This window comes from Dendrobates tinctorius, unplaced genomic scaffold, assembly GCF_039654945.1.
Source record: "Dendrobates tinctorius isolate UK_male_01 unplaced genomic scaffold, ASM3965494v1 ptg000370l, whole genome shotgun sequence".
NCBI classification, from domain to species: Eukaryota; Metazoa; Chordata; class Amphibia; order Anura; family Dendrobatidae; genus Dendrobates; species Dendrobates tinctorius.
In genome coordinates, this window is record NW_027362036.1 from 5,034,808 (window position 1) to 5,058,172 (window position 23,365).

At 42.0% G+C, this 23,365-nt stretch overlaps 1 protein-coding gene across 1 annotated transcript; it reads right to left on the minus strand.

Annotated features, from left to right (window-relative positions):
- Positions 1-3,980: 3,980 nt before the first annotated feature.
- LOC141075768 (olfactory receptor 11L1-like) lies at positions 3,981-4,920 on the minus strand. Its single transcript, XM_073562916.1, has one exon. The coding sequence runs from the start codon at positions 4,902-4,904 to the stop codon at positions 3,981-3,983; it is 924 nt and encodes a 307-aa protein (XP_073419017.1). The 5' UTR covers positions 4,905-4,920.
- Positions 4,921-23,365: the final 18,445 nt, after the last annotated feature.

Sequence of the window (23,365 nt, forward strand, 5' to 3'; positions counted from 1 at the left end):
GCGCACACTTTTGGACACTGGACACTTGTGGATTGTGTGAGGCCCACTGATATCTGAGCGCTGTGTGACAGGCTCGATGGCACAGCTGCCTGTGACCAAAGTGACGAGAGGATAATGGAGATTTTGAATCTCTGCGCACACTTTTGGACACTGGACACTTGTGGATTGTGTGAGGCCCACTGATATCTGAGCGCTATGTGACACGCTCGATGGCACAGCTGCCTGTGACCAAAGTGACGAGAGGATAATGGAGATTTTGAATCTCTGCGCACACTTTTGGACACTGGACACTTGTGGATTGTGTGAGGCCCACTGATATCTGAGCGCTATGTGACACGCTCGATGGCACAGCTGCCTGTGACCAAAGTGACGAGAGGATAATGGAGATTTTGAATCTCTGCGCACACTTTTGGACACTGGACACTTGTGGATTGTGTGAGGCCCACTGATATCTGAGGGCTATGTGACACGCTCGATGGCACAGCTGCCTGTGACCAAAGTGACGAGAGGATAATGGAGATTTTGAATCTCTGCGCACACTTTTGGACACTGGACACTTGTGGATTGTGTGAGGCCCACTGATATCTGAGCGCTATGTGACAGGCTCGATGGCACAGCTGCCTGTGACAAAAGTGACGAGAGGATAATGGAGATTTTGAATCTCTGCGCACACTTTTGGACACTGGACACTTGTGGATTGTGTGAGGCCCACTGATATCTGAGCGCTATGTAACACGCTCGATGGCACAGCTGCCTGTGACCAAAGTGACGAGAGGATAATGGAGATTTTGAATCTCTGCACACACTTTTGGACACTGGACACTTGTGGATTGTGTGAGGCCCACTGATATCTGAGCGCTATGTGACAGGCTCGATGGCACAGCTGCCTGTGACCAAAGTGACGAGAGGATAATGGAGATTTTGAATCTCTGCGCACACTTTTGGACACTGGACACTTGTGGATTGTGTGAGGCCCACTGATATCTGAGCGCTATGTAACACGCTCGATGGCACAGCTGCCTGTGACCAAAGTGACGAGAGGATAATGGAGATTTTGAATCTCTGCGCACACTTTTGGACACTGGACACTTGTGGATTGTGTGAGGCCCACTGATATCTGAGCGCTATGTGACAGGCTCGATGGCACAGCTGCCTGTGACAAAAGTGACGAGAGGATAATGGAGATTTTGAATCTCTGCGCACACTTTTGGACACTGGACACTTGTGGATTGTGTGAGGCCCACTGATATCTGAGCGCTATGTGACACGCTCGATGGCACAGCTGCCTGTGACCAAAGTGACGAGAGGATAATGGAGATTTTGAATCTCTGCGCACACTTTTGGACACTGGACACTTGTGGATTGTGTGAGGCCCACTGATATCTGAGCGCTATGTGACAGGCTCGATGGCACAGCTGCCTGTGACCAAAGTGACGAGAGGATAATGGAGATTTTGAATCTCTGCGCACACTTTTGGACACTGGACACTTGTGGATTGTGTGAGGCCCACTGATATCTGAGCGCTATATGACACGCTCGATGGCACAGCTGCGTGTGACCAAAGTGACGAGAGGATAATGGAGATTTTGAATCTCTGCGCACACTTTTGGACACTGGACACTTGTGGATTGTGTGAGGCCCACTGATATCTGAGCGCTATGTGACACGCTCGATGGCACAGCTGCCTGTGACCAAAGTGACGAGAGGATAATGGAGATTTTGAATCTCTGCGCACACTTTTGGACACTGGACACTTGTGGATTGTGTGAGGCCCACTGATATCTGAGCGCTATGTGACACGCTCGATGGCACAGCTGCGTGTGACCAAAGTGACGAGAGGATAATGGAGATTTTGAATCTCTGCGCACACTTTTGGACACTGGACACTTGTGGATTGTGTGAGGCCCACTGATATCTGAGCGCTATGTGACACGCTCGATGGCACAGCTGCCTGTGACCAAAGTGACGAGAGGATAATGGAGATTTTGAATCTCTGCGCACACTTTTGGACACTGGACACTTGTGGATTGTGTGAGGCCCACTGATATCTGAGCGCTATGTGACACGCTCGATGGCACAGCTGCCTGTGACCAAAGTGACGAGAGGATAATGGAGATTTTGAATCTCTGCGCACACTTTTGGACACTGGACACTTGTGGATTGTGTAAGGCCCACTGATATCTGAGCGCTATGTGACACGCTCGATGGCACAGCTGCCTGTGACCAAAGTGACGAGAGGATAATGGAGATTTTGAATCTCTGCGCACACTTTTGGACACTGGACACTTGTGGATTGTGTGAGGCCCACTGATATCTGAGCGCTATGTGACACGCTCGATGGCACAGCTGCCTGTGACCAAAGTGACGAGAGGATAATGGAGATTTTGAATCTCTGCGCACACTTTTGGACACTGGACACTTGTGGATTGTGTGAGGCCCACTGATATCTGAGCGCTATGTGACAGGCTCGATGGCACAGCTGTGACAAAAGTGACTAGAGGATAAGGGAGATTGGATTGCTTTTAAAAAAGCAGTTTGCGGAGCAGTGGGTAAACAGCAATGCCAGCGTGTCAGGAAGCCTTAAAAGGCAGCCCAACAACCAACACCACTGATACACCACAATATAGCCTCCCCTTGCACTGCACACACAGTGACTTGTGTGTTGTGCAGGCCAAATCGCTAGCAGCAGAAGCAGTTTTTTTGTCTTCTTCCCTGCCTAACGCTCTCCCTACAGAATCAGCAGCAACCTCTCCCTATACTAAGATCGGCAGAAGTAAGATGGCGGTCGGCGTGCACGCCCTTTTATACCCCCTGTGACGCCCACCAAAGCAAGCCAATCACTTGCATGCCCTTCTGAAAGATGGTGGTGACCCGTGCCTAGGTCATCACGTTGCCCACAGTGTCCGTGGATCCTGATTGGCTGAAAAAGATCGCAAAACAAACTTTTTTAACGCGACTTTGGCGCGTAAGTCGCCGACCTCGTGGCCGACCTCATCCTAGGGTCGGGTTTCGTTTCATGAAACCCGACTTTGCCAAAAGTCGGCGACTTTTGAATTTTTTAGACCCGTTTCGCTCAACTCTACTACTGTCCCATCATTGGCTAATGTGTCAATCACTGTCATGGTAGCAGGCATCGCCCGATGGGACCTGTAGTCCCATCGGACGATGCCTGCACAGACCCCCGGAGCCTGCACAGACCACCGGCAGGCCGGCACAGCCCCCCGGCAGGCCGCACAGACCCCCCGGGCAGTTGGCACAGACCCCCGGAGCCTGCACAGACCCCCGGGCAGTCGGCACAGCCCCCCGGCAGGCCGGCACAGCCCCCCGGCAGGCCGCACAGACCCCTGGGCAGTCGGCACAGACCCCCGGAGCCTGCACAGACCCCTGGGCAGTCGGCACAGACCCCTGGCAGGCCGGCACAGCCCCCCGGCAGGCCGGCACAGCCCCCCGGCAGGCTGTACAAGGCAAAAATAGGGTTTTTCTTATTCCGATACCGGAAGTCCCATAGACTTGAATGGGACTTCCGGTATCGGAATCGGCGATACCCGATATTTTTTTTAGATCGGCCGATCCATTCCGATCCGATACTTTTAAGTATCGGACGGTATCGCTCAACACTAGTCATCACACTGCTGCACATCGGACCCGGGGTGGACAGGCGCTCCTCTGCCCCATTCATGGCACAACACTGCTCAAATGTCCTTGCGCCTTTTAGATGCGAATGCATTTGAGCAAGAGAAGGGAGCGGCGTGTGTGCATGGTGGCAGGTCTGGCATGCGTGCCCACAGAGAGGGCTCTGCATGCCTCCTCTGTCACACGTGCCATAGGTTCGCCACCACTGCCCTAACACCACCAAACCTGCCCCCTAAAAGATATAATGGTGTCTAATATACGGTGTCCAATACATTCTATTGTTGGATAGAGAAGTATACATTTTATTAAGTAAAACAAGACAGCATATTAAAGCTAGACCAAGTTTTTTATTGGGAAAAAGCATTTTTAAGTACCATTTTTATTTCCTGATTTCTGAGGCTATATATTATCGGGTTAAACAAGGGGGTAAACACAGTGTGTAGCAAGGAGACAATCTTATTAATAAGTAAAGTGTGTCCTTTAGATGGAATCATGTATTTAGCCGTTAGCGTGCCGTAAAATATTCCCACAACAATAAGATGAGAACTGCAGGTTGAGAACGCTTTCTGTTTGCCAGTTGTTGTTGGTATCTTTAGTATGGTGTGAAAGATATAAGCATAGGTGCAAACAATAAAACCACATGGGCAGATAAACATTGGCAGAGAGAACAGGAAAACTTCCAGTTCTACAAAAGACGTATCCGAACAAGAAAGCTTCTGAAGAGGGAAAAGGTCGCAATAGAAATGGTTAATGATATTGTCATGGCAGAAGTTAAAGTTTGATATTGGTAAGACTACACTAAAATTGAGTGTAAGACCCAGCAACCATGGCCATAGTGAAAGGCAAATCCGACACTTTCTGTCCATAATACTAGAATGTCTTAACGGGTTGCAGATGGCGAGATATCGATCGTAGGACATCACTGGAAGTAGAAAACATTCGGTAACAGTTGTACCACTGAAGAAATATAACTGGGCAATGCACCCGAGATAAGTAATGTTCTTCCCTCCTAGAAGAATGGCTCCGAGCATGTTGGGAAGAGTATTTGTAGCAATCACAAGGTCAGATAAAGAAAGATGACTTAAAAAGTAATACATAGGGGACTGGAGCTGGGCATTGATTGACACTAGCACAATGATCAGAAGATTTCCCATAAGTGTAAATAAATAGATGATAAGGAAAAAAATGAAAAATACAATATTGAAGCGATGAAGGTCTCCGAAACCCAATAGAATGAATTCTGTGACTGTTGTTTGGTTCTTCCCAGACATCTTGTGAAATGGAAGCTCCAATCCTGATCTGGAATAAAGAAGCAGAAAAAAAAGTAATTGTACAAAAGTAGCAAAACATAAAACCCCTTATATACGTTTGGTATTGGTGCAATAAATATAACATAACAAGAACACTAATTGGTGATTGGTGTTAAAATGTTATTTTAGTAAGTATAGAATTGCTGGACTTTTTTATTTTGTCTCCAAAGAGTTAATAAAAAGTGATAAAAATGTACATGTACCACAAAGTGAAACCAATGAAAGCCACAGCTTGTGACCCAAAAATTAGCTCACACACCACTTCACTAAACTTATGGCTCTCAGAATATAGCGACCTGAAAACAAGCGATATTTTTCAAAGTGTGCATTAATTATACAAAATTACTAAACAAAAAATCAAACTATAGAAATTTGGTATCACCATATTCACACTGACCCACAGAATAAAGAGAACGCTTTATTTAAGCAGCATGGTGTATTAGCATAAATCTTACAATGAAAAAAGAGTGGCAGAACTGTTATATTTTACTTCCCATAGAGAGTTGATAAAAGTTCAATAGGTGCTTTGAACCCCAAAATGATGCCATTGAGAAATGCAGCTCAGCTTGTTAAACCAAGCACTTATATGACTGTCACCGAAAAAATAAAAATGTCATAACTCCTGGAAAGTGACAATAGAAAATACACAGGTTAAAAATTTCAAAACTGCTTCCAAGTATTATCTGTACTTATTTTGTAAATATTTAATCTAGGTGACTTGTACAACCCATATGTAGATAATGCTGGAAATATGTCATAAGGCTCATATTAAACTGAACCTGAAGATTGTGACCATAAAGATAAACTAAGTGGTATTACTATAGGGCTATGTTCACAAATGGCATTTTTGCCGCATTGGTTTCTATATCCAAAACAACTCTTTGCAGTAAGAAACAGTTTTTGCTGCATTTTTCAGGCATTTTGTAGGGTTGCATCAGTCATGGAAGAGTAGCTGCTTACTTATATCATATTAGTAACCGCTTTGGTACCCTGACTTTTCCTCCCCTATCATCTCCTTTCAGAGTACTAGCTCTGAGATTTTGGAAAACTGATGACGGGAGTACTACCTCCGCTAACAATGTATCAGTCATATCCAGGGCCGGTTTTAGGCAAAATGGGGCCCCAAATGCTAACATATTGCACATCACACAGGAGCATTTCTATTGTATTTAGATGCGCTGAGTTCAGGCCGCTAAATGAGTGTGATCGACAATATTGAAGTCGTTCAACACTTGTTTCCCGGCCTATTTCCACCATCTGAGAAAGAATGATGGGGACAGAACGATCACTAATGGATCACTAACAGATCACCATACAGTATCATGTTATCAGCAGCACATCTACAGTTTACACCCCATAGTCCTCCATAAAATATAATGTCCCCCATAGTCCTCCATATAGTATAATACACTCCTCATAGTCCCCCATATATTAAAATACACTGCTCAGTCCTCCATATAGTATAATACACTCCTCATAGTGCTCCATATAGTATAATGCACCGCCATAGTCATCCATGTAGTACAATTCACTTCCCATAGTATAATGCAACCCATAGTTCTTCATATAATGTATTCCCCATAGTCCTCAATATAGTATAATGCAGACCATATATAGTATAATGCAGCCACCCCATAGAGCATAATGCTGCCACCCTACAGAGTATAATGCAGCCATGCCATACAATATAATGTAACCCCCATAGAATATAATGCAGCCCCCTCTTATAGTATAATGCAGCCACCCCATAGAGTATAATGCAGCCCCGCCATACAATATAATGTAACCCCCAATGGAATTAATGCAGGCCCCCTCTTACAGCATAATGCAGCCACCCCATAGAGCATAATGCTGCCACCCCACAGAGTATAATGCAGCCCCGCCATACAATATAATGTAACCCTCCATAGAATATAATGCAGCCCCCTTCTTATAGTATAATGCAGCCACCCAATAGAGCATAATGCAGCCCCACCATACAATATAATGTAGCCCCCCATAGAATATAATGCAAGCCCCCTCTTATACTATAATGCAGCCACCCCTTAGAGCATAATGCAGCTACCCAACAGAGTATAATGCAGCCACTCCACAGAATATAATGTAACCCCCCATAGAATATAATGCAGCCCCCCCTCATAGTATAATGCTAATGCAGCCCCTCCATAGAATATATGGCAGCCTCCTCATAGAGTATATTGCAGCCCCCCATAGAATATAATGCAGCCCCTTATATAGTATAATATAGCCCCTCCATAGAATACAATGTAGCCCTCCTCATAGTATAATGCAGCCCCCACAGAATATAATGTAGCTCTCTCATAGAGTATGATGCAATCACCCCCATAGAATATAATAAATATAATACAGCCCCCCATAGAATATAATGTATCCCCAAATAGAATATAATACAGCCCACCTCCCCATAGAATATAATGTAGCCCCCATGTTATATAACACAGCCTCCCCCATAGAATATAATGTAAAATGTACCCCCCATGATATATAACACAGCCGCATAGTATATAGCCCAGCACCACATGGTATATAGCACAGCCACACATTGTATACAGCACAGCACCATGGTATACAGCACAGCACCATGGTATACAGCACAGCACCATGGTATATAGCCCAGCACCACATGGTATATAGCCCAGCACCAAATGGTATATAGCACAGCCACACATTGTATACAGCACAGCACCATGGTATACAGCACAGCACCATGGTATATAGCCCAGCACCACATGGTATATAGCCCAGCACCACATGGTATACAACACAGCACCACATGGTATACAGCACAGCACCACATGGTATACAGCACCACATGGTATATAGCCCAGGCCACACATGGTATATAGCCCAGCCCCACATGGTATATAGCCCAGCACCACATAGTAAATAGCCCAGGCCACACATGGTATATAGCCCAGCACCACATAGTAAATAGCCCAGCACCACATAGTATATAACCCATCACCACATAGTATATAGGCCAGGCCACACATGGTATATAGCCCAGCACCACATATTATATAGGCCAGGCCACACATGGTATATAGTCCAGCACTTCCCAGGCCACACATGGTATACAGCCCAGCACCACATAGTATATAGCCCATCACCACATAGTATATAGGCCAGGCCACACATGGTATATAGCCCATCACCACATAGTATACAGGCCAGGCCACACATGGTATATAGCCCAGCACCACATAGTATATAGCCCATCACCACATAGTATATAGGCCAGACCACACATGGTATATAGTCCAGCACCACATAGTATGTAGCCCAGGCCACATAGCATATACCCGCCCCCCCCGAGAATGGCCCCACAGTCCAGCACACACAACGATATATTAAAAAAGAAAAAAAATCCTCACTTTCTCCTCTTACCCGCGCTGCTCCCGGCTCCTGTCTCCTGCTCTGCTTGGCACAACAGTGAGAGCGCGATGACGTCATCGTGCACCCGCTGTGTGTCAGAGGCAGAGAGAGGAATGATGGGAGAGGGAGCGTCAGCTGACGCTCTCTTCTCCATCATTGCCTACTTCAATGCGGCGGCGGGGGAGTCGGCGTTGGGGGCAGGCGGGCCCCCCTGCCTCACAGGGGCCCCATAGCGGCGGCATGATGTGCCGCTAGTTGGGGGCCCCTGGGGGAGCGGGGGCCCTAGGCAGCTGCCTGGTCTGCCTGCCCCTAACACTGGACCTGGTCATATCAGTGCTTCCCAAGCTCCAGGCCTCATGGCCATCCACTGGTCATGTTTTCAGGATTTCCATAGTATTGCACAGGTGAGAGAATTCCTGATGCCTTGATGATATTTCCACCCCCTGTGCAATACTAGGGAAATCCTGAAAACATGACCTGTTGGGGGCCATGAGGACTAGAGTTTGGGAAAAGCTAAGTTACATGGTGCACAGTGCGGCTACATCACATCTCTTTGTAACAAATCCTAGAGATTGCAGGACCACACCGTTTGTGTCTGCAGGCTGTAAGGGATTTTATTACTTAACGGCGTACAATGTGGGCACCAAAGGAGAAATATTGCTAATGGGGCCATAAAATGGCATTATTACTCTATAAGGGCCCAAAAGTGGGCACACTAACTTTGAAATAAGAGAAGAGAAAAGTCCAGCTTCAAGAACGTGTAGTAATCTTTATTTGTGGCTGAGTACAAAATGCCAAACAATGAAGTTAACATATCATGGCAGTAACATGATTAAAGCAACTACACGCTTCAGATGCATTAGTCATTAACTTTAAGGCACAAATAAACAAATATTAGTTTGTGCTGGGCATGAAGGGGGCACTATTACTTTGGGGGCAGCAAAGCGTAAGGGTGTGTGCACACGATGCGGATTCTGCTGCGGATTTTTCAGCGCAGATTTGGCTAAATCCACAGGTCAAATGACCTGCGTTTTACCTGCGGATTTAGTGCAGATTAACCTGCAGTTTTCCCCTGCGGCTTGACACCTGTACTTAGTTTTTCCCTACCTTTTACCATTCCTTACCATTTTTTGTGATTGGATAATGGCCATCAGTAATTGAGATTTCCTTCAGTGCACAGTTTGCAATATATCTGTACAACTGGAGCAGGAGTTCTCGGGTGAACATCGCTATGGCAGATGTAGCATGTTGCTCACCTGGAACCTCTTATTAGAAATCTGGAAGAGAAAATGTTACACTGATGGTAATTGACATTATTGAGAGGAGCATACTTATCACTGACCAAGCAATTCGTGGGGAAGGTGGGTCAGGAGAAGCAGGCAAGTAGCTGGGTAAAAGTATTAATTGTGAGTTGAAAGAGGTAAAGAGGAAGAGTGCTCCTGTTTCTATACTCTGACAGCTCCCTCAGATTGGTAGCGTGGATCCAGCTGTCAGTAAGAATGGCGTCAGACGTCCCACCCCATCAACGGAGCGGAGCGGAAAAGAAGCCACCGCACTGTTGATGTGACATCAGTAGAAGCAGCTGAATCACCGGCAGTGGGGGTCACACAACAGGCAGGCAGGTAGCAAGCGACTACTTGCCTGTTAGTGCTTTGGAACATTTTTGTTTTTTCACAAAGTCCCAGATCTCTCCTTTAAGTGTAATTAGAATTAGATTGCAAGCTAAAGGGAAGGACCTACAACATACAGTAGTATTCCTTGGTATATGCAACACAGGAGAAATTACTAGAAGGTTAGTAGAAGGTTTTGGGTTTCTAGGGCACTGGGCTGACTTTTAATTGGGGTACAATATTGGGGTAGAATCTGTATTCTGAACATAAATTGCAGTTGAATGGATATTTTCTGCTGTGCTGGGGAAAAAAATTCTAGCATGGTTGAATAAGTATTTAAATTCATTGTTAGAGCCGGCTGTCGGTAAGTGCCAGGGATGCGGTGCTGGCCGCTGCCAGAGATGGGGTTACGGTTATAGCCACTGCTCTCTATGCACAGAGCAGTAACTGAAATTGTGCCGCCACCCCCCATATGACTGAAAGGCTGAGCCTGCCAGGAGGAATAAAGTTAATTTCCTCCCGGCAGAGGGGCTTTCAGTGCTGCAGCTGCACAGTCTCGGAACACTATTAACATGCAGATTATAAATACATAGCCAGGAACATGGATATACAAAGATACCATAGTTTAATTTGGTTTAGTGATACTCTCCATCCAATAGCAAAAACATTGAGAAAAACTGAGAGTTTTTATCCCTCAGAAGCAATATATAAAGAAAAAATGAAGTCATAAGAGTGTCTCGTCATATATATGTAAAGATTCACTTTATTAAATGTCAAAAATTCACCAAAGACAAGACATAATGATATACAAAATTACAAAAAATTACAAAAGGTAGAATACATGTAAAAAGGCAGACAGTGATGCAGCCATGCGAGTGGCATAGGGACTTATGTAAATAGATAGGGGCCAGAAACTCCCATGTAGGTATATAAAACAATGGCTATATTGTTAATGCATAGAAATGCCACCTCTAAGTGTGGAGGTGAGCAGGGGTAAAGAAAGGTAAAGACAAAGGCTCCCTATGTAAAGGGAAACAATCACAATGCAATCATCCAAGCAACGTTAACAATAATAACCATATGGTTAAACAGTAGGAGTCCCCTTACCCATTATGAAAGATGTCACTACGTCACACGAACACCCCGATGCGCGTTTCGCACCTCGCTTCCTTCGGGTGGCGATCAAATTAACCCAATATCTGCAGGCTGTTTTTTACATAACAGATTCCCTTTAAGTTTATATTGGTCAATCAGACTTCCAAATGTATTACTATAGGTAAAGTATAGACAACCGAAAATAAACAATACTTGGTTTACACCTACTTTTAGAAAAAAAAACATTCACGAAAAAAGAGAAATTTAGAATGTAAAGCGTCATGGAATAAATGGCGCTATAATAATGAATAATAATAAGATATAAATCTGGGCGCTCAGCTCTAGCCTTTACTACTACAAAGAGCTGAATGGAGTCTGGAAAAAAGTAGTCAAGTCAACAAAAGAAATGGAGGATTTTAGTTATGAGGAAAGACGAAAATAATTAAATTTATTTCGTCTTGAGGAAAGACAAATAAAGAGGACCATGATTAACCTGTACATGTACATAAATGGCCAATGCAAAAAGTATGGTCAAAAGCTGTTCAATGTCAAATCTCTTCAGAAGACAAGATGGCATTCCCCTCCATCTGGCTCAATCTCCTTAGGAGGCAAGGCCATGGAAACTAATAATGTGTGGAACAGTTTACCTTAGGAGCTGGGCATGCATAGCGGCATCCACTGTTCATTTCAGACTGGGTATTTATGTTTATTTTCATAAGAGATTTACATAAGTACTTTTGTACAGTACTGTGCAAAAGTTTTAGGCAGGTGTGGAAGAAATGCCTGAAATTAAGAATGCTTTCACAAATAGAACTGTTAATTGTTAGCAATTATCAACATGTAAAATAAATGAACAAATCTATATCTAATTAATATTGTGTGTTGCCTTTAATTCTATGTACATTTGTATAAAGTCAGGGATTTCGTAGGATTATAGGCAGGTTTATGGGTAACCATTTATCCCGAACAGATTATAATCACATCATTATTGTATATAGGTTGAGATGTCCTTAACTGAACCAGCTCTTATGGCAAGGCTGTGCACCACAGCAAAGTACAGGGTAATACTATATCAGCAAAATCTCTCCCAGACAAAGATTTCGAAGCAGGCCGGGAAGTCAAGATGTATGTGCTTCTTTGAAGAGGCACCAAGATTTGGTCAGGATTAAAAGTCATCAATCAATGCCGAGAAATAAAGGGAGATACTTATCCATCATGCAATAACATCATAATACCATCAGGCCGGCTGGCTCCAAATTTATTCTGCAGAAGGACAACAACCCCAAACATACAGCCAATGTTAGTAAGAATTATCTTCAGTGTGAGGAAGAACAAGGAGTCCTGGAATAATGACATGGCTATACAGAGCCCTGATCTCAACATCATTGAGTCTGTCTGGGATTACATAAAGAGTGAGAAAGATTTGCACAAGCCTACATCCACAGAAGATCTATGGTCAGATCTCTATGATGTTTGGAACAACCTCCTTGAAGAGTCCTTCAAAACCTGTGTACAAGTGAACCTAAAAGAATTGATGCTGTTTTGAAGGCAAAGAGAGGTCACACCAAATATTGATTTGTTTTTTATTTCTCTTTTGTTCTTTCAATTTGTATTTTGCTAATTAAAAGAATAAACTTGTTATTACTTCTGTTTTTAAAAGCATTCTTACTTTTCTGCATTTTTGCACCATTCCTCTGATGTGGTAAGTCCATCCCACCCTTTTAAGTACTATATTTTCTACCACTGATAGATCAAAATGTAGTATTATGTTATAACCTCAAAATTCATGCGGCCTGATATTACCTATGATCTAGCAAGGAAGACAAATTAAACAATAAAATAAAGCTAGCTAAGATCAGGAAGTATGAAAGATCCGCTATCCTAATGTTGTACAGAGGTGTCACACACAAATAATGTTTGAATGCAATTTTTTGATAACCTGTCCAGAAAAATTAAAAACTCCAGTTGATAACACTGTCACTGGCATTGAGTGGCCTTTTTGGCATAGCTTTAGAACAAATTTTAAAATGCGCAAAAAATTTCCCCAAAATATGTCTCATAAAATTGACACAGAATAATAGCGATTTCACAAGCCAGTACTGTGCTTCTAATAAAAATAAGGATCAAAAACATTAAGAAGCCAGGAAGAAAAAGATGATGCCGCACTTACAATGTGGTTTTGTAGGTTTTAGGATTGTAATATCATATGATTTTTATACGATTTTGCTCTTGCTAAATACTATTGTAATTATCGAAGGTGTAATTATAGTATTCCCACTACACAAAGAGAAAAAACATCATTACATGTTAAGCGATCAAATATATATATAGTGAGACAACGATATTGTTAGGGCAGGCGGAATGCACCAAATAATATGAAGATGGTCCACCGTGCAGAGATGTTAACTGCTGCTCGGTAATGGCGGACACGAAATGGCGGTATGGCACTGGACACACGTGGGTTAAACACCACCCAGTGTGTAGTAGCAACGGGCTCAGTTGCTTCACAGAGCCACGGAACCACAGAACACAGATGCCGTACACTGTTGACTGTCACAGGGCACTGCTGAGTCAGCGCTAGTGTACAGTCACAAGACTCTGCCCCAAAGATGCAGGGTAAGAGCCTCTCTAGACCCACTAAGCGCATGGCGTCGCACATGCGGCCGTGCGATCCTTTTATAACCGCAGCCTTCCAGGACCTTGCTGATGGCCCAATCCGAGCTGCTTGAGCACCTGAGCATGTGACCTCGACCACCAATGAGCGGTCGTCTCACGGGCATGCTCAGATGGAGAAAAGCAGGACTTAGTCGGGTGTTAGTCTGGTTACATTAAATTTGGGCCATATTATTTGATTACCCATGACCACTCTATTCTGTCTATCATATACATTTCATTCTCATTTTTCTCTTTTTTCTATGTTTTCTTTTCCTTTTAAAAAATTTTTTATGTATAAAAATTTTTTTTTATGTATTCATTTATATTACATTGTATGGGTTTTTTGAAACCTGTGGTTCTTCTCCAGTGTTTGTCATGTATAGTATGCTTTTTTGCTTATTTTTCTTGTAATTAAATATTGGTGGAAATAATTATCATATATTTGTATATTTTTATATGATCTGATCTGTTTTAATTTTTCTTGTTTTTTCTTATCCTTTTTTCTTAGTTTGATAATGCACGTGGGAAATGATCCCTTATCCTGATATGTTGGATGGTGGCTTTAAACTCTCCCTCTCTTCAGTATTGGTTCCCAGTTCTAGTTCGGCATTCCCCCATAAGCCTGCTTACGTCATCTCACAGCCATTCGGATTTTCACAGCCATTTAGCTTTTCACTTCGGCTTTTTCCGGTATATGCGGATGACGCATGCGCAGTCCTTTCTGTGGGACGCTGACTCTTACCCCGGAAGTTCTCAGCTTCTCCGATATAAGAGCCGCGTTCTCTCATGGCAGAGACGGGCCACACCACACGGGTCACCACGGAGCACATGTATGCAATCCACGGACTTCATTAGGTATTCCTGGACCGAGTTATATCTGGATATGGGTATTGAGCGCACCATGTACCTGGTTTTTGTTTTTTCATTTTGTAATTATTCTTATGGAGCAAAGTATTTTCATATATTGTATGGCATATTCATAGAACGCACAATGTATTTTCATTAGGATGCCCTTTGCTCTTTTGCAACTTTTTGCAATTATTTAGGTGGAGCATATTACGTTCATATATTGCACTGTATATCTGGGAAATTTCTTTTGGTGACGCACTATGTTTTTTTGTACTAAAAAATTTTTTTCAAATGATTTGTCTTTTTTCTTTATAAGGCATTCTACACCTATGTGACATGTATGATGAATTTGACTCTGATGTCCATGGATTATTATTTCCACAGGTATTACTCTGGGTCTTTGTTGATTATTTAAATGGATATGATGCTTTACATATTGTTTTTTATTTTATGTGAATTATTGTTTTTTATTTTATGTGAATTATGATTTAGCACGTGATTGTATTTTTCATGTGTAATGAGTGCATTTATTGTTTACTCTGCAGATAAGGCTAGTTTCACATTAGCGTTTTTTTGCGCAGCGCATCGTGCGCATAAAAAACGCAAAGAAAAACGCAAAACAAACGCGCGTTTTTTTAACGTCATGCGCACGCTGATGCGTCAAAAAAACGCAGCGTTGCTTGCGTTTTACATGCGTTTTTGCATGCGTTTGCGTTTTTTTATGCACATGCGTTTTTACGTGTGACATTTTTTCCATTGTCTAGAGAACATTCTAGACTTGTTTCACTCAAAAACGCATGCGCAAAAAAACGCAACCGTGCGCAAGAACATGCGCACGCATGCGTTCCCATAGACTTCAATGTTTTTTTTGCGCATTCCGTGCGCAAGCGTGCGCATGCGTTTTTTTGCCGAGACAGGGCGCACCAAAAAATGCAACATGTTGCGTCTGGCACGCCTGGCGCAAAAGACAAAAAAAACGCATGTGCACGAAAACGCAAGTGTGCGCAAGACCATGCGCACGTCATGTTAAACATAGGTGCGCAGTGTGCATGCGCACGGGTGCGCACGATGCGCTGCGCACAAAAGCACAAATGTGAAACCAGCCTAAGTTCTTGAAAAAGGCGCTATAGCCGAAACGTCTAATTTTTTTCTGTGGAATATTGGTCTTTATGATATTTTGGAAACAATAACAATAAACTCTCTATTCATACTCATTTGAGTTTCATTTGAAGTGCGTGTGCCGAGGTTCTTTGGTATTATATTCAGCATTGGATTTTACCTCTGAGCACCTAATATTACAGTGAGCACCCCGTTTATCTTTAAATATTATTCTTATTTTTCGGGTGTAGCCCCTGTAGCACAAATGTCTTTTTCTACTCTTACATTTAATGAAGAAGAGACTTCAACTATTCTTTCTAAAGTTATGACTCCTGGAGACTTTTTACATACTCCTTCTGAGGAATTACGTACCAGGAACCTGGAGAAGGATTTAAGGAGATTGGCGGCTCTTGATCTACATTGCACAACATTGGCGGAGTACCATAAGGTGAACCGTATACCTCGGGGCCTGAGGGTCTCGTTAAGACCAACTTTATTCCACGACAATATTGATTTTTGTTCTAAATTTGAATCTATTTTGAACAAATGTTCTATGGACATTATTATCCTTACTATAGATTTTTTGCAGAAGGAAATCTCTGATCTGAATGCAAAAATTTCAAGTACCAAAGAACAGTTAGTAAGCACTATACCACCGGATGATTATAACACTCTAAAAGAAAAATTGGATCAAACTATTCAAGAGTTTCGCACCATTTTACAGACAAGGAAAAAGAGTAAATTTCTCCGTGATACTGATAATTATCACAATAATAAGGTCTATAAATGGCGTTTTTCCAACATCTACAGAACACCTCGATCATCTAGACGAGGATACAGCTCATTTTCCACCAGTTCGGACAGCGATGGAGCTGCACGCCCTCATACTTCAACTTTTTTAGGAAGGCGACAAGAACGGACTTTCAGAGGAAGATGCGGAGGGGGAAACGGCGGAGCAACAGACCAACAGAGAATGACCACGAGATCCCAGGTACGGACCCTGAGGAGAGTATAGTATACAATATTTCATCTGTATGCCTCTCTTCTGCTGAAATGACTCTCTTACAAAAAGGGTTGTCGTTTTGTCCTACCCCGACATTTAATTCATTTCGTTTAGAGCAGGAGCTTCATAGGTTTTATAGATTACGACTTAAGGCCCATTTCTCCAGTCAGATCACAGAGACGAAAATAAGTGCCGATTGCCTCTCCAATAAATTCTCGTTACGGTCATTAGATTTACGACTTACTAGCAATTTCACACCTCCACGAACTTATCATCCGATAGAAACTTATATCGACTTAGTACAGAGGGATATTAATGAAGTGGTTAAGATGGTGAATAGGGGCACCATGCATGTTAAACATAATCTTACACTAGAGGAGAAGAGAGCGATTAATAACTTAAAAGATAATAAGAGTTTAATAATAAAGCCTGCTGATAAAGGTGGTGCGATTGTGATAATGGACCGTTCATATTATGTCAAGGAGATTTTATCTCAGTTGAGTGATCCAGAGACGTATACTCCCATTTCTAATAATCCTTCTTTTGAGATTGCAAAAAAGATCAAAAACCTTGTTGACTTTTATTGCCAAGGGGGAACTATAGACTTAAAGTTAGGAGAATTTTTGGTTAATCACAATCCTACTATACCGGTTTTCTATACCTTACCTAAGGTTCATAAGAATCTAATGAAACCACCAGGACGACCTATAGTCGCCTCTACAGATTCAGTGCTCTCACCATTGTCTATTGTTTTAGAAAAAATCCTTACACCTTATGTACCCTCTATTAAATCTTATATTAAGGATACTTCAGAATTTCTTTTGAGTATTCAATCTGTGGGTCCTCTGACCGCCAACACCATGTTGGTCACACTTGATGTTAATAGCTTGTACACGAGCATTACACATAATGAAGGCATTGCAGCTATGGTTTCATTCTTGTCTGTTAAAACAGCTTTCTCAGTTGATCAGATTGAATTCTGCAAGGATCTCCTTACTTTGATTTTGACAAAAAATTATTTTCTCTTTGAGGATCAATTTTACATTCAGAACAGAGGAACGGCCATGGGGTCAAATGTGGCACCCCCCATGCCAATATCTTCATGTCGCATTTTGAGGAATTCTTCGTATACGGAGATCCTCTATTCATAGCTTATGCTTCATATTGGAAACGTTATATCGATGACGTTTTCATGATTTGGACAGGGGGTGAAGATACTCTTTTGGAGTTTTTTAATAAACTCAATACACATATCAAGGGTCTCACTTTTTCTCTTCACCATGACTACCATTCGATTAATTTCCTGGATACTCTTGTATTCATTAATTCTGATGGTTCAATCAGAACAGATTTGTACATAAAACCCACAGACAAGAATAGTTTACTTCATTTTGATAGCAGTCATCCACGACATGTGAAGCGTGCGTTACCAAAATCACAACATGTAAGGATCGATAGGATCGTTTCTGATCCATCCACTAGAATATTGAGACATCAAGAGATGGAGACACGTTTTCGTAAAAGGGGTTTTCCGATTCAGATTTTCGAACAATCGAAGTTATTTTCTCCTCAAAGAAAGAAGACCTCCAAATTAACATTTGTTAGCACTTTTCATCCCTACAGCACTCTCATTATAGGTTGTATATTACGACATTGGGATGTATTGAAAAATTCATATCCCAGTATCCCTGAATTTGTGTCTAGACCCCTTATGTGTTATAAAAGATCCAATAATATTAGGAATCTTTTGGTGAGGGCTGATGTTGGCTCTAGTAAGAAGGAGATGGTCCAGAAAACTTTGATTGCATCACGTAAGGGGACTTTTCCCTGTTTGGGATGTTTACAGTGTTCAAATATAATGAAAGGAGATACCTTTACCCATCCCCGCACTGGACAACGTTTTTCCATTAACGGATACTTCACATGTGATTCTTCTTTTGTCGTATACTTGATTAAGTGCCCATGCGGTCTCGGATATGTTGGGGAGACTACCCAACTTATCCGCGACCGCATTTCTCAACATAAATCCACCATTAGATGTGGAAAAACATTGTTACCAATTCCGGCCCACTTTGTATCATGTGGGCATTCGGTGGCACAATTAAGGTACCAAGTCATAGACTGGGTGCCAAAAATTAGAAGAGGGGGTGATAGGATTAAAAGATTGAAGGAGCGAGAATCCTTCTGGATTCATACTTTGCAGACCCTAACACCGTTGGGGTTAAACAGAGAATATGAAATCGGGTGTTAGTCTGGTTACATTAAATTTGGGCCATATTATTTGATTACCCATGACCACTCTATTCTGTCTATCATATACATTTCTTTCTCATTTTTTTCTCATTTTTCTCTTTTTTCTATGTTTTCTTTTCCTTTTAAAAAATTTTTTATGTATAAAAATTTTTTTTTTATGTATTCATTTATATTACATTGTATGGGGTTTTTGAAACCTGTGGTTCTTCTCCAGTGTTTGCCATGTATAGTATGCTTTTTTGATTATTTTTCTTGTAATTAAATATTGGTGGAAATTATTATCATATATTTGTATATTTTTATATGATCTGATCTATTTTAATTTTTCTCGTTTTTTCTTATCCTTTTTTCTTAGTTTGATAATGCACGTGGGAAATGATCCCTTATCCTGATATGTCGGATGGTGGTGGTGGCTTTAAACTCTCCCTCTCTTCAGTATTGGTTCCCAGTTCTAGTTCAGCATTCCCCCATAAGCCTGCTTACGTCATCTCACAGCCATTCGGATTTTCACAGCCATTTGGCTTTTCACTTCGGCTTTTTCCGGTATATGCGGATGACGCATGCGCAGTCCTTTCTGTGGGACGCTGACTCTTACCCCGGAAGTTCTCAGCTTCTCCGATATAAGAGAGCCGCGTTCTCTCATGGCAGAGACGGGCCACACCACACGGGTCACCACGGAGCACATGTATGCAATCCACGGACTTCATTAGGTATTCCTGGACCGAGTTATATCTGGATATGGGTATTGAGCGCACCATGTACCTGGTTTTTGTTTTTTCATTTTGTAATTATTCTTATGGAGCAAAGTATTTTCATATATTGTATGGCATATTCATAGAACGCACAATGTATTTTCATTAGGATGCCCTTTGCTCTTTTGCCACTTTTTGCAATTATTTAGGTGGAGCATATTACGTTCATATATTGCACTGTATATCTGGGAAATTTCTTTTGGTGACGCACTATGTTTTTTTGTACTAAAAAATTTTTTTCAAATGATTTGTCTTTTTTCTTTATAAGGCATTCTACACCTATGTGACATGTATGATGAATTTGACTCTGATGTCCATGGATTATTATTTCCACAGGTATTACTCTGGGTCTTTGTTGATTATTTAAATGGATATGATGCTTTACATATTGTTTTTTATTTTATGTGAATTATTGTTTTTTATTTTATGTGAATTATGATTTAGCACGTGATTGTATTTTTCATGTGTAATGAGTGCATTTATTGTTTACTCTGCAGATAAGTTCTTGGAAAAGGCGCTATAGCCGAAACGTCGAATTTTTTTCTGTGGAATATTGGTCTTTATGATATTTTGGAAACAATAACAATAAACTCTCTATTCATACTCATTTGAGTTTCATTTGAAGTGCGTGTGCCGAGGTTCTTTGGTATTATATTTAGTCCCAGGAGTGTCTGCTCGCAGTTGCAGGAACTCAATGCCTAGCAAATATATAAAATAGATGCTTCACACAATGTGAGGCCAAGAATGTTTAGTGACTGAATGCATTGAGAAATAAATGTATCTAGAGTTACAATACCCTAACATTTATGTAACTTACCTGCTACTCTTTCTCAAGAAGAACCTTTGTTAGCCAGAGCTGAGAGCTTCTGCAAAGAACTGCCCACAGCGGGGAAAATAAGTATTTGATACACTGCCGATTTTCAATTTTTCCCACCTACAAAGAATGGGAGACCTGTAATATTGATCGTGGATAAACTTCAACTGTGAGAGACAGAATCTAAAAATAAAGCCAGAAATTAAAAATCACATTGTATGATTTTTTTGTAATTCATTTACATTGTATTGCATAAAATAAGGAGTTGATACAATAGAAAAACCTTAATTTGCAAATACAGAGGTCAGACATTTCCTGTAGTTCTTAACTAGAAATGAGGGAATTTGTTCGAAAAACGATCGCAAAACATAAAATCGACACGAATATAGCGCATTCCGATTCGTGAAAGGAAACACGAGCAAAATTTTATAAAACGGGAAACATTCATTAAAAATTGCGGGAAAATATTTGCTTTGCCACTAAAGTATTTTCAGCGGTTTGGCTACGATAATGGTGGTGTGTGATGAGCGTGGGGCACATGTTTGATGAGGGTAGGGGGTTTGCAGAGCTCAGAGGTGCGGCATTCCTATAAACAGTTATTTTTTTTCCCTAACTTTATGTGTGCACATTGCGGCTAGTCACTCGGGGTGCAGGAAACATCCACAATGTACTGACACAACAGCTTGTGCTGTTGGCTGCTGAAATAACATGTCCCTCTCCATATAAAGAGCGGACATCTAGTTTTAGCGCCATTTTGGCACTGTAACAGCGCAGAGAGACTGCTATTGATGCTGGCACTGTTTGCAGCTAGATTTTAGGTAGTTAGCTAGGCAGTTGCTTATTAGTCAGATACAGTGGGTACAGAAAGTATTCAGACCCCTTTCAATTTTTCACTCTTTGTTTCATTGCAGCCATTTGGTAAATTCAAAAAAGTTCCTTTTTTTCTCATTAATGTACACTCAGCACCCCATCTTGACTGAAAAAAAACAGAATTTTTTTCAAATTTATTAAAAAATAAAAAATACATTTTTTTGGGTGGGCAGTTGCTACCGTGATTCACCATGCCATATCTCACCTTGTTATTTAGTGGTGGTGAAATTCCACAATGTGAATAGCTCATGCACATTAAAAATATATATTTTTTCAGTAGCAATGCGTGATACAGCCCACCATATCCCATGTTGTAATTTTGTGGAGGTGATATGTAGCTGTCTGCAGACCTCACGCATATAAAAAAACATATCTTTTCTGTTGCTAATGTGATACAGCCAACCACATCCCACGTTGTCATTTAGTGGTGTTGAAATTGTTCTGTGTGCAGAGCTGTTGCACATTAAATAATTTTTTTTCTCAAATGTGATAAAGTAGCCGAGATCCAAGTTTGAAATAGTTTTGAGCCTATCTTCTAGATTATACAGGCCTCATCCACACTAAAAATATTTTTTTTCTGTTACTAACATGATACAGAAAGAGAGATCTCATTTTGATATTGTTTGGAGCATCTAGTCTATGTTATACATTGCAGGCCTCATCCACACCCAAAAAAAATGTCCTCTGATACTAACGTCACACAGTAGGGGAGATCCCAGTTTGAAATTGTTCAGAGCATATCTTCTTTGTCATACATCCCTTATCCACACTGAAACAATTCTGTCTTCTGTTACTAACATCATACGGAAGGGGAGATATCTCTTTGAAATTTTTTGAAGTATCTAGTTAGTGTTATACAGCCCTTATTCACAGCCCAAAAATATTTCTTCTGTTGCTAACGTCATGCAATACAGTACATATCACTTTGAAATTGTTTGTAGCATCTAGTCAATGTTATACAGGCCTCATCCACAAGCCCCCGAAAATCTAGTCGGTTAATACCCTGTTTCATAGGGCACCCCCCGAAAGTAAGGCACGCTAGGAGGAGCACTGTGCCTGCTAATATAAGGCACCCCCCCAAAAATAAGGCATACCTTGTTCTGTGCATGGGGCATGCAGTTGTGTCTCGCTCCCACTGTCCCCGCTGTCCCCCGGTTCCCGCCACTACAGCCGCGCTGTTTGCAGGAGTTAATTACAGCCTCGGAGCTGTGTGCCGATCTCCGCCCATGAGCCCTGCACCAATCACAGCGCAGGAACCATGGGCCAGCTGACGTCATCCATAGCCTCTGATTGTTCCTGGGCTGTGATTGGCCCAGGGCTCCTGCACCACCAAAGCACTGAAAGCAGCACCGTGGAGGAAACCAGTAAGAAAGTGAAAGTGTGTGTGTGTCTGTGTATGGGTGTGTGTGTCTGTGTGTCTGTGTCTGGGTGTGTGTGTGTGTCTGGGTGTGTGTGTGTACGGTACACACATGGGAGGCTGCAGTGGGATACTGTGATAATGGGAGGCTGCAGTGGGATACCAGGATGATGGGAGGCTGCAGTGGGATGATGTGGGATGATGGGAGGCTGCAATACTGTACTGTAGAATGATGGGGGCTGTAATGGAATGATGGGGGTGCTGCATTGGGGACTGTAAAGGGATGATGAGGGCTGCAATGGGATGATGGGAATATTTGGGGCTCCAAAATGATGATGGGTCTGTTACGGTAAAGGAACCGCTGTGGGTGATTGTTACGGTAGCGGTACAGTGTCCAGAAAGTGAGTGGGAGCCATTTTAGAGCCATTATGTTTTGTGGCCCTGTGTGGGAGTCAGGCAATTACAGTACCCTACCGTAGTGTGTTACTTTGATTTGTTGTCTGCTTTTCTGCTGAATGGTCTATATGTCTGACTACTGGTTTTACGCTACAGAACGTTCCTTATGTAAGGGTAGAGCGCGCTGGAATGTTTCTCATGAAAATAAGACAACCCCCCCCCCCGAAAATAAGACATGCTGCAACTTTCGGAGCAAAAATTAATATTAGACGGT